General features: G+C 43.4%; 1 protein-coding gene across 1 annotated transcript in view; it reads right to left on the reverse strand.

The window, feature by feature from the left end:
• The window catches only part of plcg1 (phospholipase C, gamma 1), a 119293-nt gene that overhangs the window by 19221 nt on the left and 81268 nt on the right, over positions 1–18804 (reverse strand). The window contains exons 20-22 of the mRNA XM_043710716.2: positions 15692–15795; positions 10468–10564; positions 3231–3300 (exon numbers count right to left, since the gene is read on the reverse strand). Coding sequence (XP_043566651.1) covers positions 3231–3300; positions 10468–10564; positions 15692–15795 — 271 coding nt within the window. The remainder of the gene's footprint in view (positions 1–3230; positions 3301–10467; positions 10565–15691; positions 15796–18804) is intronic.

Raw genomic sequence — 18804 nt, forward strand, 5'->3', positions numbered from 1 at the left:
TACCTTTCGCTGTCTTCTGTTGGCCAGCCAATTCTGTATCCAGACAGCTAAGTTCCCCTGTATCGCATTCCTCCTGACCTTCTGAATAAGCCTACCATGGGGAACCTTATTAAATGCCTTGCTGAAGTCCATATACACCACATCCACAGCTCGACCCTCATCAACGTTTCTAGTCACATCCTCAAAGAACTCGATAAGGTTTGTGAGGCATGACCTGCCCTTCACAAAGCCATGTTGCCTGCATTTAATCAAGCCATGCTCTTCCAGATGGTCATAAATCCTATCCCTCAGAATCCTTTCTAACACCTTGCAGACGACAGACGTGAGACTTACTGGTCTGTAATTGCTGGGGATTTCCCTATTTCCTTTCTTGAAGAGAGGAATTACATTTGCCTCTCTCCAGTCCTCAGGTACGACTCCAGTGGAGAGCGAGGATGCAAAGATCTTTGCAAGTGGCGAAGCAATTGCATTTCTCATTTCCCAAAGCAGCCGAGGACAAATCTGGTCTGGGCCTGGCAACTTGTCAATCTTAATGTTTGACAAAATTTTCAGCGCATCAGCTTCCTCTATCTCTATCCATTCCAGCATGCACACCTGCTCTTCAAAGGTTTCATTCACTACAAAGTTTGTTTCTTTCGTAAAGACAGAAGCAAAAAACTCATTTAGGGCTTCCCCTACCTCCTCAGACTCCACACACAAGTTCTCAATGCTATCCCTAATCGGCCCTACTCTTTCTTTAACCATTCTCTTATTCCTCACATAAATGTAAAAAGCCTTTGTGTTCTCCCTAATCTGTTCTGCCCAGCCTTTCCCGTGTCCCCTCCTGGCTCTCCTCAGACCATTTTTGAGCTCCTTCCTCGCCTGCCTGTAATCCTCTAGAGCTGAGCTTGACCCTAGCTTCCTCCACCTTATGTAAGCTACCTTCTTCCTTTTGACGAGAAGCTCCACCGCTCTCGTCATCCAAGGTTCCTTTATCTTACCACTTCTTGCCTGTCTCATAGGGACGTATTTATTCATCACTCGCAACAACTGTTCCTTAAACAGCCTCCACATGTCTATAGTGCCTTTACCATGGAACAATTGCTCCCAGTCTATGCTTCCTAACTCATGTCTAATCGCATCATGTTTCCTCTTCCCCAATTAAATATCCTCCCATTTTGCCTAATCCTCTCCTTCTCCACAGCCTTAAAATCATAACTTGCCGAGAAACTGGAAAAATGTAGCTATATTTAAAGATAGTGTATCCACAACACTTTATGTTTTCAATTCCAAAGGTTTAACAGTCCTATAAGTGAAGACATTTTCTTTATCTCAGTCATAAATGATCAGCTTGTTCTAGAGCTGTCTAACAATAAACACCATGTCAATAGTTGTTCGACATTTTCTGAAATCACACTGACCCTCTTGCAACATATGAGCTGAGATGGATAGCAAAGTCAGTTCATGTTACAGAAAAGGTCTTAGAGAAAATGCAAATTTGTGGTTGAAACCTCACCTCAAGATCAAATATACAAGCAGTTGGTTCAGCCTCAGATGGACAGAGTGATGGTGCCAGTGAATAGGGAGCAGAGTTTGTGGTGGGAAGTGAAGACAACATCTTCAAATCTGCTGAAATTGAATTGCCAGCACATCAAATAAACAATCTGTTAATCTAGAGACAGGAGAGGGGACAAGAGAAGTGCTGGTGAGATAGAGTTGGATATTGTCATTGTACATGTGGAAACTGCTGTGCTTTCAGATCATGTCTCTGAGGGGCAGATGTCAATGAGAAAATGGATGATGCCAAAGATAGATCCTTTCAAGACACCAGAGTTAATGGTGTAGGAATAAGAGGAGAAGCCATTTGTGGTAATTCTCTGCCTCTGATTAAATAGATGAAAGGATGCAACAAGGCAAGATGAGTCCCATCCAACTGGGCGATTCTGGAGGAGAATGGTGTGTTGGGTTGAGAAGGACGAGGAGGGACAGTTTACAGAGGAACCCAAAGGACACGGGCGGGGAGTATTTCATTCGGTTAATTGAATTGTGGATAGTCGAATTCCGAATAACATAGTTTGGCCAAGCATCAGGATACTGTGATCTTGCCGGATAATCCGATATTCGGATAATCAAATGCTGGATAATCGAGGTTCCTCTGTACTTGTGTCACAGTCATACAGGATGTCATTTGTGATTTTAACCAAAGTCAAAGCTGAATGCAGACAGTGAATGACTAAGTTTTGACGCTCTCTTTTGTTCCAAAGACTCTTAAGTTTGTAAAATCACTGCTCCAAATGTGAATGGAGCACAAATCTTCTTGACATGAGGTTAGCCACTGCTCATTCTCCATTCCTTTACCTCAAATTGTCAGGCAGCCATTTGACCGAGAGGCTGAAGAGGTGGCTGTTTGCCAATGCCACTCACACACAACTGCCATATTTAGGACAGTTGAACATCTCTACCACCTTCTATGGAATCATATAGTTCAGGTCTGCTCATGAACAGTAACTGTGTCCTGTCAGGCCATATCCTCTACCACGCTGAAATGCCTGTCTTTTGGGTTTAAGTTATTAGTCGGATGACTCATTTGACTGGAAATGAATATGTACTGGATTTCATCTATTAACCTATATCACACTGCTGCTTGTGGGAGCTTGCTGTGAGCAAATTTGTTGCCAAGTTGCCTAAATTACAAGTGACCATACTTCAAAAGCACTTAGCTGAAAATGTGTTGCTGGAAAAACGCAGCAGGTCAGGCAGCATCCAAGGAGCAGGAGAATCGACGTTTCGGGCATAAGCCCTTCTTCAGGAATGCTGAATTCTTGAAGAAGGGCTCATGCCCGAAACATCGATTCTCCTGCTCCTTGGATGCTGCCTGACCTGCTGCGCTTTTCCAGCAACACATTTTCACTCTGATCTCCAGCATCTGCAGTCCTCACTTTCTCCTTCAAAAGCACTTAATCAACTATAAAGCATTTTTGGATGCCCCAAGTTTATGACAGGCGCGATAACTGCAATTCTTTCTTCTTTTGCCTTATATATTGAAATGGGCTCCAATTCCTCTAAGAAAGTGCTTGATTTCCACTCAGGTTCTAAGGCAGGATTGATTATGTTCATGGAGCTAGAGACGTTTACTGTGGGGACATTGCCATTTCTCTTCACAACAGCAAAATGGACCTTCAGTTTGGTCCCAGTTACAGTTAGTAGCACTAAGTGAAGCAGGTTAGTTCTGGCTTTACCAAACTACTCACCGATTTGACAGGAAGGTATATCCAGAGATCCTCCCAGTAAATCCCCGAGAGGACTGTTTTCATTAAGGGGCTGAAAGCAGAGGGAATAAGAAGAAGAATAAGTACCAAGCCAGTCAACTGATCTGTAAAAGTTTAAGACTCCAAACATGCCTTTTCTCCCATTGTAGAAATCCCTGGGGAATCAAAATACAGCTTCAGAAAAGAAATAAATTCCCTACTTAGACCCTACCCACATGAAACGATTTTCCAATCTTGATTTTCTTTTTTTTTTATTTATACATGGGATATGGGCATCACTAGCTGGCTCAGTTTTGATTACCCATTCTAAATTGTCCTTGAGAAGAACAAAGAAAGAACAAATAACAGAACAGGCCCTTCGGCCCACAAAGCCTGTGCTGACACATGTTGCCTTTCGAAACTAAAAACCTTTTGCCATATATCTGTCTTGATACCTCTTAAACATTCCTATTGTATTCGCCTCCACCACCTCCTCTAGCAGCGCACTCTGTAAAAATACCGCCACTCCCTCACCACCAGACGCCTGGAGGAAGCACGCCTCATCTTCCGCCTCGGAACACTTCAACCCCAGGGCATCAATGTGGACTTCAACAGTTTGCTCATTTCCCCTTCCCCCACCCAACCCTAGTTCCAAACTTCCAGCTCAGCACTGTCCCCATGACTTGTCCTACCTGCCTATCTTCTTTTCCACCTATCCACTCCACCCTCCACTCCCCCGACCTATCATCTTCCTCCCCTCCCCCACTAACCTATTGTACTCTGCTACTTTCTCCCCACCCCCACCCTCCTCTCACTTATCTCTCCACCCTTCAGGCTCTCTGCCTGTATTCCTGATTAAGGGCTTTTGCCCAAAACATCGATTTTACTGCTCCTCGGATGCTGCCTGAACTGCTGTGCTCTTCCAGCACCATTAATCCAGAATCTGTGTAAAAATAACCTGCCTTTCCCATCTCCTTTATACTTACCCCTTTTACTTAAACCTGTACGAACCAGGAGCAAGAGTAGGCCATCTAACCCTTCAAGCCTGCTCTGCCATTCAATAAGGTCACAGCAGGGAGACAATGGCCTAGTGGTATTATCACTGGACTCTTAATATAAAGACCCAGGTAATGTTCTGGGGACCCAGGTTCGAATTCTACCATGGTAGATGGTGTAATTTGAACTCAGTAAAATTTGAAAGTAAGAATCTAATGGTAACCGTGAATCCATTGTCAATTGTCGGGGAAAACCCATCTGGTTCACTAATTCTTTCAAGGAAGGACAGTGCCATCCTTAGCTGGTCTGGCCTACATGTGACTCCAGACTCGTAACAATGGGGTTGACCTTTAACTGTCCTCTGGGCAATTAGGGATGGGCAATAAATGCTGGCTGAGATAGTGATGCCCTCATCCCTCGAATGAATAAAAAAGCTGATGTTTTCATGGCCTCAGCTCCACTTACCTGTCCTCTCACTATAACCCTCACTGTAAACTATGTCCCTTAGTAACTGTTATTTCTAGCCTGGGGAAAAGTCTCTGACTATCCAGTCTATCCATGTCTCTCATAATTGTGTAAACTTATATTACATCGCCCCTTCAACATTCAAGTGAAAACAAACCACGTTTCTCCAATCTCTTTTCATAGCTAATACTGTATCTGTACCCTCTCCAAAGCCTCCATATCCTTTTGGTAGTGTGGCAACCAGAACTGTACTCAGTATTCCAAATGTGACCTAACTGCAATATGACCTGCCAATTTCTATACTATATACCCTTATTGCTGAAGGCAAGCATGCCATTTGCTTTCTTGACCATCTTATCCACTTATGTTGCCACTTTCAGGGAACCATGGGCCTGCATCCTTAGATCCCTCTCTGTATGTTGATGCTACTAAGGGTTCTAGCATTTACTGTATTCTTTCCCCCTACGTTAGACCTCCCAAAATGCACCACCATACATTTATCAGGATTAATCTCTATCTGATATTTGTCTGTCCAAGTCTCTAATTTAACTATATTCTACTGTATTCTCTGGCAATCCTCCTTACTGAAAGTAGCTTCCTTAATTATTGTGTCCTCATCAAACGTACTAATCAAGCCACCTAGCTTCTCCTCCAAATCTACATATATTACAAACAACAAAGGTTCCAGCATGGATTCCTGCAAAACACCATTGGTCATCCATCTCCAATCTGAAAAACATTACTCTCTGTTTTTCTCTGACAAAGCCAGTTCTGTGCCAATCTTATCAGCTCACCACGGATCTCACATGACTTTCTCTTTTGTGTCAGCCCCCATGAGAGAAGTTGTGAAAGGCCCTGCTAAAGTCCATATAGACAACATCTACTGCCTTGCCCTCATCAATCATGTTGTGGAGGAGCTGGCGTTGGACTGGGGTGGACAAAGTTAAAAATCATACAACACCAGGTTATAGTCCAACAGGTTTATTTGGAAGCACTAGCTTTCAGAGCACTGCTCCTTCATCAGGTGGTTGTGAAGCAAGACCATAAGACACAATAATCCTTTGCTAGAAATTCTGTGTCGAAGGGTCCTGCTTCACAACCACCTGAAGGAGCAGCACTCTGAAAGCTAGTGCTTCCAAAAAACCGGTTGGACTGTAACCTGGTGTTGTGTGGTTTTTAACCTCATCAATCATCTTTGTCACTTCCTGAAAAAACTCAAACAAATTTGTGATACATAACCTTCCCCACACAAAACCATGCTGCCTATCACTAGTAAGTCCATATTTTACCAAATGTGAGTAAATCCTATCCCTAAGAAACTTCTCCAATAATTCCCCTGTTAGTAACTTATGGCTTACTGGCCTGTAATTTCCCGGATTATCCCTATTGCCCCTTTTAAACAAAGGAACTAAATTGGCTATTTTCTGGTCCTCTGGGATTGCTCCTGTAACTAAACAGGATACAAAGATGTCGTACAAGCAATTTCCTCATCTGACTCCCCCAGTTTTCTGGGATAGATCCTATCGGCTACCGGGGAAACAAAAACAGAAGTTGCTGGAAAAGGTCAGCAGGTCTGGCAGCATCCGTGAATAGAAATCAGAATTAATGTTTCAGTCCGGTGACCCTTCCTCAGAACTCAGCTACTGAGGACTTATTTAATTTAATGAATTTCAAACACCTAACACCAGCTTTTTTTGTATTGACATGTCCTAGAATATTAACATACTCCTCCCCTGACTCAGCATCCACCACATCCTTCCCCTTTGTGAATACTGATGCAAAGTATTTGTTAAATACCTCACCCATCTCCTCTTTCTTCATGCACAAATTCCCTCATTTGTCCTTAAGTGGACTTACCCTTTCTCTAGCTATCCTCTTCCTCCTTATACATGTGTGAAACACTATGGGATTTTCCTTAATACTGTTTTTTCCTTAAAAAACATTTCATCGCCCCTTTTAGCCCTCCTAATTCCTAGATCGAATTCTTTCCTGTGATATTTGGATTCTTTAAGGGCTCGGTTGGTCTTCAATTTCCTAAAGGGTATGTATGACTCCTTTTCACTTTTGACTAAACTCTCAATTTCTCTTGACATCCAACATTCCTGAATCTTCCAATCCTTATTCTTCATTTTCACAGGAACACACTGGTCCTGAGTTCTAATCAACTGGATTTTAAGAGATCCCCATTTGCCAGATATTGATTTACTCTCAAACAGTCACCTCCAATCTGCATTTCTCAGTTCCTGCCCAATATTGTGGTAGTTAGCCTTTCCCCAAATTAATACTTTCACCTGAAAATGACTTTTGTCCTTATGCATAAGTAACTTAAAACTTACAGAATTAGGGCAGCACGGTGGCACAGTGGTTAGCACTGCTGCCTCACAGCGCCAGAGACTCGGGTTCAATTCCCACCTCAGGCCACTGACTGTGTGGAGTTTGCACATTCTCCCCGTGTCTGCGTGGGTTTCCTCCGGGTGCTCCGGTTTCCTCCCACAGTCCAAAAATGTGCAGGTTAGGTGAATTGGCCATGCTAAATTGCCCGTAGTATTAGGTGCAGGGGTAATGTAGGGGAATGGGTCTGGGCGGGTGCGCTTCGGCGGGTCGGTGTGGACTTGTTGGGCCGAAGGGCCTGTTTCCACACTGTAAGTAATCTAATCTATGATCACTGTTCTCGAAATGCTCCCTCACTGAAACTTTGATTAACTGGCTGGGCTCATTCCTCAATACCAGGTCTGGTATGGCCCTCCCCAATTGGACTATTTACATATTGTTTCAAAATTTTGTCCTGGACATACCTAACAGACTGTCCCTCATTCAAACCATAGCACTAAGCGAGCCCCAGTCAATACAGGAAAAGTTAAAATCACCCACCAAAACAACCCTGTTGTTTTAACATTTTACTTGAGAAGGTGGTGGTGAGCTGCCTTCTTAAACTGCTTGGAGTGTAGGGACACCTATAATGTGTTAGAAAGGCAGTTCCAGGTTTTTGACTCAATGCTCTTGAAAGAGCAGTGATATATTTGCAAAGCATCACAGTGAGTAACTTGGACAGGGACTACAAGTGGTGGCGCTCCTATGATGCTGCTGCACTTGTCCTTCGAGTTGCTAGAAATTGTGGGTATTGAAGATAAACTCGGTCAGTTGCTGCAGCACATCTTGTAGATGGTGTACACTGCTGCCACTGTGTATTTGTGGTGGAGAGATGGAGGAGTGAACGCTTATGTAGGGGCACTGCATGAGCGGGATGTTTTGTACTGGACACAGTCAAGCTTCTTAAGTTCTGTGGAGCTGTCCTCATCCAGGCAAGTGGAGTATATTCCAACATATTCCTGACTTGTGTCGTGTACATGGTGGACAGGCATAGGGGAGACAGGAGCTTAGTTACTCGCTGCAGAATGTTTTAAGGATGTGTGAGCATGTAAAATAACAACAGTCTCCAAGTGGCATAGTTTTGCCATGCCAGATAATCACACGGATGTCTTGGTTTCTTCCATTTTCACACACTCTCCTCTGCAGTGGCTGTGATGAGATCAGCCAGGTGGATCTCATAGAATGTGAGCTCCCTGATTGGGGCTGTCAATCTGGTCCAATCAGGGAGCTATGGCTGACATATTTGCCATCAAAGAAAGCGTACAACCTGCACTCACACCACCCCCTCCGCCCCCTCCCCTACCTCCGTTCAAGGCCCCAAAGGATCTTTTAACATCCAGCAGATTTTCCACCACATCTACCATGTCCTTTGCTCTCGATGTGGTTCTCCTGTACATTGGGGAGAGGGGACGCCAACTCATGTTTCAGGGAACATCTTTGGGACACATGCACTAAACAACCCTAATATCCTGTGGCCGACCATTTCAACAACCTCCCATCCCCACTCTCCCAAGGAGGTGCTGGTCCTTGGCCTCCTCCACCGCCAGATCTAAGCCACCCGCCACCTAGAGGAAGAATGCCTCACCTTCTGTCCTGGAACCCTTCAAGCACACAGCACCAACACTGACTTCACCAGTTTCCAAATCTCCCCACCTCCCCCCCCGCTTCATTCCAGATCCAACCTTCCAACTCGGCACTGCCCTCTTGACTTATCCTACCTGTCCATCTTCCTTCCACCTATCTGCTCCACCCTCTCCACTGACCTATCACAATCACCGCCCCCACCTGCATCCACCTATCACCTTCCCAGCTACCTCCCCCCGCCCCACTCCTAGCTCCCCATTCATGTTTCATACCCCTTCCCCCTCCACATTCCTGATGAAGGGTTTATGCCAGAAATGTCTACTCTCCTGCTTCTCGGACGCTGCCTGACCTGCTATGCTTTTCCAGCATCATCTTTTTCAATTCTGACATATAGTAAGGGGAGTGTCAGAATTGCTGACACTCTGGTAGCTGACTCTGAAAGAGACAATACTAAAGTCAAGGACTTCTCATGTGTAAATAAAAGGTGACTTATGCCAGATACCAGGGACGTGAGCACAACAATCTGACTTGACATTCCTGCACAATACTGAGGGACTGCTGCACTGTCAACAGTGCTGTCTTTCAGATGAGATGTTAAACTGGGGCACCGTCTCCCCGATCAGGTAAATGTAAAAGACCCAGGGGTATACTTTGAAGAACAGCGGGAAAGGTAATCCTTAGTGGTCAATGTTCTCTCTGAATTTCACAACAACCTGACAGCTCCAGCACAACTTGGCACCTTAAAGGTACCTTATGTGCACCACTGTGGAAAGAAAGGGAACGCAGGTCTTGAATTTCAACAAAATCACCCACACTTACAAAGAAGTGAAAAGCCACTTTGCTGATGTGTCCTGGCCAATATTTATATCATGCAATTAACATCCCTAAAAAAGTAAAGGAGTGTCTGGCAATTGTTTTTGTGAGCTTGCTTGTGTGGTTGCCATGTTCCCAAGGTTACAACAGTGGCTACAAAGTACTTCACTGGCTGTGAGTGCTTTGAGACATCCTAAGGTTGTGCACGGTGCTAAATCAATCAAAGACCTCCCTTCTATGGAGTGTGTGTTCTACCTGCATGCAATTGCAAGAATTTTAAAAGTCATAACACACAGGATATAAAGGTGTGAACTTAAGGGACAATTTATTACTGCTTTACTCTTTTTAGAAGTTCTGTCAAGGGGTTTGTGTGCAACAAGCTAAATTAGATATCCTTAATTACCCTTGAAAAAGTGATGATGAGCTGCCTTCCTGAACTGCTGCAATCCTTGGAGTGTAAGTACACAGTGATTTGATGAAGGGAGTTCCAGGATTTGCCAGTTAAAGAGCAGCAATATATTTCCAAAAACAGGATGGCATGTGGCTTGGAGCTGGTGGCGTTCCCAAGTGGGTGCCCCCCTTTTTCCAAGTGGTAGAAATTGTTGGTTTGAAACCTATTGTTGAAAGCGCCTTGCTGGGTTGCTGCAGTGCATCTTGTAGATGTTACACACCAATTGCTACTGTGTGTTGGTATTGAAGATTGGAGGTTGAAGATAGCAGATGGGGTGGTAAACAAAGGGGCTGCACTCATACAGGCAAGTGGAGAATATCTCATCACATTTTTGTATTGTGCCTTTGTAGATGGTGGACAGGCATGGGGGAGTAAGGTAGTGAGTTACTCACAGCCTCTGACCAGCTCTAGTAGCCACAGTATTTATATGACTGGTCCTGTTCAGTTTCTAGTAAATAGTAGCACCAAGATGTTGATAGTGAGATTCAGCAATGGTAATAGCATTGAATGTCAATGGAAGAGGGATCAGGTCTTGTGACAAGCAAAATCAAAGTGTCTCACCAATCTCTCTGGCTCTGCAGTACTTGGGCTCATTATCTCCTCGACATAGTTGGCAGGGAACCAGAGCTGTCGTTTACCTCCATAGTCTCCTTTCCACCTGAAAAATACATTGGGAAGACATCAATCACTGTACAGAGCAGAGGCAACAGTAGTCATATCATAGCAGTGATGTAAAATTGAGGCACGTAGATATGGAGGCAGTGGGATATTTAGGAACAGATACAAACTGATAGTGTCAGGATACAGGTTGAAACTTTGGTTTGATGTTTGCGTTAAGGACTTTCTAACTGTCTCCGATAGATAGCTCTATTTGTTACTTTCTCCTTTTGTGGAGTAAACTTCTATCCTGTTTTAGAGTCATAGAGATGTACAGCATGGAAACAGGCCCTTCGGTCCAACTCATCCATGTTGAGCAGATATCCTAGCCTAACCCAAAAATGTCTCTGCAGCCTTGTGTAGATATGCTTCAGTGACTAAACACCACATTACCAAGAGTAAGAAGTATATATGGTCTGGCTCAAATATCATTGACTAAGTATGAATTGTGTCGCATTTTAGAGTGAATCCCATGACCAGGTCTGGTGGGACTTCTCATCATCTCTTACTAAACACACCTTATAAACTACCTACAGCATCCCTCATGTCCTATTCCAGCCCCATCTTACCATGCTTTGGTCCCAAAACAAATCACCATTCCAACTGATGACTGCCAAAAGACTGGCATCCCATTTCCCTGTGCCATCTTTAAAATGCCATTGTGCCGTGGACGAGAACTGACATTCCGAAGTTTTCCTGCTTGGTCAAGGAAGTCAATACAAGGTGTCTGGGAAGAGGAAGACGGCACTATGATTCTATGACAGGGACCTGGAGGTCCTGCTGGGAGGGAGTGGGGAAGGCCGCAAGGGAGAGAAGTCCTCTTTCCAGAGGACCACCAGAGGAAGCTGTGCCACCAGAAACGAAAGCCTGAGCCAGGGGGCAAAAGCTTGACAGATGGAATATAATGCGGGAAAATGTGAGGCTGTGCACTTTGGTAGCAAGAAGAGAAGAGCTGAATATTATCAAAATGTGGGAAGACTGCAGGAAGCAGTAGCAATGACAGATTTGAGGGTCCTTGTGCATTAATCACACGAAGCAAGCATACTTCAGTGGGTAATGGGGAAGGTAAATGGACTGTTGGTCTTTATTACAAAGGAGTATGAAATACAAAAGTAGGGAGGTCTTGATAAATTATACAAGGCACTAGTCAGAACATACCTTCAGTTCCCTTTTCTAAGGGGAAAGATAAACTGGCATTCGGGTCAGTCCAGAGAAGGTTCACCAGGTTCAGTCTGAGTACGGAGGGCTTTTCTTTAGAAGGGGTAGAGTAGGTTGGGCCTGTACTCTTGGGAGGTTAGAAGGTTGAGAGGTGGCATTAGTGACACATACAAGACGTTACGGCATTTGACAGAGTAGATGCTGAGAGGTTGTGTCCCTTTGTAGGTAAATCTAGGTCCAGAGGCATAACCTCAGAGTTAAGGGCGGCACATTTAAGACCGATGAGGAGGAATTTCTTCTCTCAGAGGGTCATCAAACTCTTTGCCACAGACAGCTGTAGAGATGGGGTTGTTAAGTATATTCAAGGCTATGATTGACAGATTTTAATCAGTTAGGGAATCAAGGGTTGGAGGGAAAAAGCAGTGGAATGGAATTGAGAATTATCAGACCAGCCAAGATCTCACTGAAAGGCTGAGCAGACCTGATGGGCCAAATGCCGTACTTCAGCTCTTACATCTTACAGTCTCGGATAGCATTCAATAGGGCATGAGGTGATTATCTAAATAGAAACAACATGCAGGATTATGGTGAAAAGGAAGGATATTGGCACTAAATTAAAATGTTCAGAGAATTGTGGCAGACAAGATGGGCTGAATGGCCTCTCCTGCGCTGTAATAGTTCTATGATTTTAGCAGCCTGACTGAGGTCACCACCCAGCTCAGTGTCATCTCCGCAGTACAGCGGACCAGCAGTGCCTTAGGAATGTCAGTGACCTTCTCCACTGCATCACCGTAAGTGCCAATTCTTCTCTCCAATACCTCACACCCACTCTGTCCCTGCTATTGCAAGCACTCCTATCAAGGATCATACTCTACCACTCAAGTTTCTTGGAGTGACAATAACCGCCAATCTGTCCTAGACTTCCCATGTAGATGCCTCGGTCAAGGCGGCATAACAATGCCTCTTCTCCCTCAGGTGGCTCAGGAAATTTGGCCTGTCCATAAGGACCCTCACCAACTTCTACAGATGCACCACTGGGAGCATACTGTCCGAGTGCATAATGACCTGGTACGGCAACTGCTCTGTCCAGGACTGCAAGTAGCTACAGAAGGTTATGTGCACAGCCCAGACCATCACGGAAACCAACCTCCCATCCATGGACTCAATTTACACAGCTCGCTGCTGCAGAAAGGCTGCCATCATCATCAAAGACCCACCACACCCCAGTAATGATCTCCTACAACCTCTTCTGTCAGGCAAAAGATACAGGAGCCTGAACACACGCATCAACAGGTTCAAGAACAGCTTCTGCCTGGCCGTTATTAGCCTCAAATCATGCTGATCTTCCTAACGTTGATCTCGTCTAGTTGCACACCCTGTGTAATGTAACCTGTATGCCTCTTAAGTGTTTTTGATCTGTATATCCTTGGTTACTCTGATCTACCTGTACCACTCGGAAAACAAAACTTTTCACTGTCCTTTGGTGCACAGGGCAATAAGTCAATCGATCACTCTGTTGCTTGCAACATCTTCCTTTGCTTGGTGCCAAACCCCATCACCACTAACCCTGCCAAGCCTGTATGCAGCCTCTTCACTTGTTTGGGACACCTCACCACCTCCCGAGGGGGGCCCACTAGAGTGGGTGAAGAGCTGGAGTCACCAGATACCTGTTTGCATTTTGATGTTAAGATTTCTCATTGTTTAGTTTGTTTAGTGCATTTGGTAAGCTGCATATCAATAAGGCGAGTTAGCCTTTAACAAGGTGTTTAATAAGCAATAACCCTCCTTAATTTGCAACTTGCCACTGTTGAGCGAGAAACCCAACTCACCGCTTGGCAGAGCATAAAGGATGGAGCGGGTTGCTCCTAACATCAACTGAGCCTCGGCGGACTGTTTTTCTGATTCTGCCATAGCCCTTGTCACTCGGATTCTGCTCTTTATCTAACAAATAAGGTTACACACTGGCATCTGACTTGTCCAGGATTACCATCAGTTGGGATCAAAACACAATGACTACTGGCCCCTGCCAGTGCTGCCCACATCCAGTGAAATGTTGAATAAAGAGCAATGAGGTGAGGGAAGCCTTGAGCCTGTCTATCCTAAAGCGACACTGGTGGTGCGGGGAGCTGAGAAGTTGGAGTTTGGCATTGTACGTGTAGCAATTAGAAGAACATTGTCCCTTTAGTTTGACTTTTAATGAATAAAGAAAGAAAAAAAAGAGTTCTCTTTGAATTCCCAGGGCTATGAGAGGAAGGTTCTAATTAGGGATTCTTTGCAGTGGTATTGAGGTATTCTTAATGTAAGGAGGAAAGTGCTACATCAGCAAAAAAAACCTCAGCTGTTTAAGTTACTGAAGGGAAGAGATGTAGATGTAAACCAGCAGTTTATTAGAATTTAGTAATAAATGTGGATAAAACAATACAAAATTAAACATGCAATTGCTGGAAATCTAAAACAAATGGAGAAAACATTTAGAAAGGAGTAACAGAGTTAAGTTTCAGGTTGATGATCCTTTGTCTTAACTAAAGAGATTTGTGATGAAAAATCATTGACCTGAAACATTAACTCTCTTCCTCTCCTTACAGACACCCCCTGAACTCCTGAGCGTTTCCAGCATTCCTGATGGTGAAAGGAACTAAGCCATTGAAGGAATGTTCATGGAATGAGATTCAACAGAATCAGCCTTCCTAAACATACCCATGATTACCTAAAAGAAAAAGAAATTGTACCAAGATATAGAGCTAATCTATTGATCTCAGTTTTGAAATGTTCCATCTCAATGGCCAGAGTTTCAGGAAGTGATATCCTAGTGGTATTATCATGCGACTTTTAATGCAGGGGACCCGGGTTTGAATCCTGCCATGGCAAGTGGTGGAATTGAATTCAATTCTAAAAATAATCTGGAATTAAGTGTTGCTGATTGTCAGAAAGTTATGTTGAGGTTGTATGGGACACTGATGAGGCCTCTTCTGGAATACTGTGTCCAGTTCTGGTCACCCTGTTATAGGAAGGATATTATTAAGCTGGAGAAGGTTTAGAAAAGATTTACCAGGACCTTACTGGGAACGGATGGTTTGAATTCTAAGGACAGGCTGGATAGGCTGGGACTTTTTTCAATGGAGCATTGGAGGTTGAGGGGTGACCTCATAGAGGTTTATAAAATCATGAGGGGTTTAGATAACGTGAAAACAGGTATCTTTTCCCTAGGGTGGGGAATTTCAAGACTAGGTGGCATATTTTTAAGGTAAGAGGAGAAAGATTTTAAAAAAACATGACAGGCATTTTCTTTACATAGAGAGTTGTTTGTGTGTGGAATGAACTTCCAGAGGAAGTGGTGGATGCGGATACAGTTACACTGTTTACAAGACATGTAGATAAGAACATGAATAAGAAACATTTGAAGGGATATGGGCCAAGCGCAGGCAGGTGGGACTAGTTTAGTTTGGGATTATGGTCAGCATGGACTAGTTGGACTGAAGGGTCTGTTTCCGTGCTGTATGACTCTATAAAAATACATCTGATTCAATACGTCCTTTAGGGAAGGAAATTGCCATCCTTCCCTGGTCTGGCCTCCATGTGACTCCAGACTCACAGCAATGTGGTTGACTCTTAACTGCCTTCTGGGCAATTAGGGATGGGCAATAAATGCTGCCTAGCTAGTGGTACCAACATCCCGTGAATGAATTTTTAAAAAATCCATTACTGTTTGTGGAAGGCACGTTTCCTTACTCTTCTCAGGAAAGGCCAAATTCCAATGTTAAGATTCCAGCACCTCATTCAAAATTGCTTTGCTGGAGGAAATAGTTTCTCTTTATCAACCCCTTTAACCATCATAAATACCAAATTCATTTTACACCTAACCCTTCTATATTCAAGGAAATCCAAACCAATGGTTCAATTTGATGAAGGATAATTACTAGGCCTTAATGTAGTTGAGATGAAGTTTTCCATGTATATGTCTTGAACTTACCATCCTCCTTCTTGTTTGTCCACATTCTGAATGATGGAGTGTTTGCAGAAGGAGAGCTCATCATCCCGCTGTGCCTTATAATCATACATCGCCTTGACTGTACACTGTAACGCAAAAGCAGTGAGGAGCCACATTATAAATACAGACCACAGGCAGGCTAGACATGTCTGTAATATACATAACTAAAAAAAGCTGCAGCATGATTGTAGTGAGATCCTTCTCCTGTGCACAGACATTAATCAGAAAGATTGAGTACATTGATCAATTCTAATTTTTGACTCAATCCTATTACACACCATATCTGTACCAACATTGTCCACTGAGGAAATAACCTGGAGCAAGGCAAAGGAGTTTTGAAAGTTAATTCAGCACCTTTGCCAATGACAGTCTAGAAGCTCATATTTCTGGAAATAAGATCTAGGAGTTTGGGATGATGAGATATACATCTCAATATCTAAGTTACTGATGATATTGATGATATATTGTCAATTGCTCCCAGCATGTGGTGCCATAACCAGCTTCTACACTGAAATGATTACACTCTATTACATTTAGAATGTACAACTAAATACAGGCTATTCAGCCCAATTGGTGCATGTTCTACAAACACTGCTGTCCAGCCTTATTCATCCCAATCAGCATCACCTTCTATTCCTTTCTGCCTTCTGTGTTTAAATCCCGTTAAATGCACTTATCCCAAAATTAGAAGTTTAAGAGATAACATGGTCAATTTTTTTCAAGACATTAAGGGTGACATTGAGGGTGAAGAGAGAAACTGTTTCCGATGGGACTGTCCTGTGAAGAGAGATTGGGAAAACTGGGCTGCAGTCTTGTCTACAGCCCTTTCCGTCCACAGAACTTACTCTCTGTGATCATGATAGCCAAGGGATGTTTATTTTCAAACATTTACAACGCAAGCTTCCTACATTTCCGGCACAGCTAGGATGGACTGAATTGTCTTCCTCTGTGTTGTATTGTTTTATAGTTCGTTGAAGAATATTTTATAATTTGTGTTCTTGTATAAACAGTAATCTGTCAAACTGGCCAGTAGATGGTGCTGCACCACTTCACCCAACCTCTAATCCTATTTCTCTGTTGCTGCTGAGTTAGCATCATATTGTATGATTAGAGACCGATAGATTTCTGATTACCAGTGGTATGTAGGGTAGGTAAAAAGGAGTGAAGTTTCTAATCAGCCTTTATCCTACTGAATGGCGGAACAGGCTGATTGTCATTTTGGATTCGAAACGTTAACTTCTCCCCACAGACGCTCCCAGATTCTGGTGATTTCTTCTGCTCCATTTTTTTCTAAAAACTTTGTGTTTTTATTTCATATGAAATAGGAGCTGCAGTAGGCCAGTTGATCCATCGAGACTGCTCTGTCAGTCAACAAAATCACAGCTGATCTGATTATGGCCTTAACAGCACTTACTTGCTCACCTCCATAACTCTTATGTCAGTCCAAAATATGTCCAAATCAGCCTTGAATGTACAGAGGAACTTCAATTATCCAAATATCGGATTAACTGAAGGTGATCACGAGGTTCCGATAGCAACATTACATCAAAGAGGTGTTTCCAACAGTGATCATATCTTTTGTTTACAATGATTAAACAGGCACCGTCTCCAAATGACTGACCGCCCACCCTCTCTCTCCCTACACTTTCCTTGGAGTTCTACACAGGCATGTAGAACTGAACCCCCCTTCCTCATATAATCTCTCCAACATTGTCCTGTACAGGGCAAAGGTGGAACCTGAGAAAACGTTGCAGTAAAAAGTTGTGTGTGTGTCTGTGTGGTCTACTGAGAGAGAGAGAGAGAGAGAGAGAGAAATAGAAAGAGAATTTAGAAAACATGGCAGCAGAGATGAAGGGAGGGAAAGGAGAGATGGACAAAAAGGATATAGGAGATAGAAACTGAGAAGGGTGATGGAGAGAAATGGGAAAAACATGTTGCGCAGACAGAAACAAATGCAGAGTATGATAAAGATTTATAATCTAGATTACTATTTGGAAACCTGGGTCCTCTATTCCTGATGAAGGGCTTTTGCCCGAAACGTCAATTTTCCTGCTCCTCAGATGCTGCCTCACCTGCTGTGCTTTTCCAGCACCACTCTAATCTAGAGTCTAAAGTGAAATAACAATGCATGACTTCAAGCATGATTTGAATTTCTGTGTCGTGTGCGTTAAGGGGAATACATAGATTTATTTTCATTCTTGAATTCTGAGAGTATTGTGGGCTGTCTGGAAATTTGTTGATACGTGTTTTCATGAGGTGGCTAAAACTTAAGGTGAACAGTTCAATACTGAAGTGAGAAAGAGTGAAAAAAATCATAGAAAGACAAAAACATCAAGAAAGTCAGTTAGTTCTTGCATCTGTGGGTGGCAGACATTGGAGGATGTAGTGCAAAACGAGTAAGACAGCTAGTTGGAAAATTGCTTGAAGCTGAGTGAAAAGAAAATGCATGTATTTGCTCAGATGTCAAAAAGAAGCTTCAGAGACCATTTACAGTTGTGCCAACTCAATAAAGACCTTCAGAGTGGAAACGGGGGACCTTTGACTGAGGTTTGATTGTTGGTAAAGTTTTACTGAAGGTGAAAAGGTTGATGTTTTTGATATCTGTAATGGATTTGCTGCAAATAATTATTTTTATGGTATGACATAGTTTGTGGTTTTTCCCTTTTATATTATAAGCTTTTATAAACTCCATTTCTCGGGAGCAGCGAGGAGAGATGGAGAGAGGCTGCCGGAAAGGTAAATCACTGCTTTAAAAACATACCTCATGAACAGGCATAGTGCACGCTGAGCAGGACTGCTAAGTAAGTGAAGTAATTATATTTGGGTGGTTGGGTTACCTGGAACACTACTTAGGTAACGTCTCCCACCCATCCTCTTCCTCTAACCAAAGAAAAGGCTCTGTGCGTCAGATTGGTAAGGTAACAAGTTTTTTTTATTCTTTATTTTTCAACAGTCTTTTTGGAAATTTAGAATAGTGGGAATGTTCCTCCTGCAGAATGTGGGAGGCAAGGATCATCGCTAGTGTCCCTGCTCACGGCATCTGCGTAAGGTATACCCAACTCCAGCTCCTCAAAAAGTGCGTGAGGGAACTGGAG

This window comes from Chiloscyllium plagiosum, unplaced genomic scaffold (assembly GCF_037043375.1).
Source record: "Chiloscyllium plagiosum isolate Xiang-an unplaced genomic scaffold, Cpla_swu_hap1 HiC_scaffold_15, whole genome shotgun sequence".
In the NCBI taxonomy this organism is placed as follows: domain Eukaryota; kingdom Metazoa; phylum Chordata; class Chondrichthyes; order Orectolobiformes; family Hemiscylliidae; genus Chiloscyllium; species Chiloscyllium plagiosum.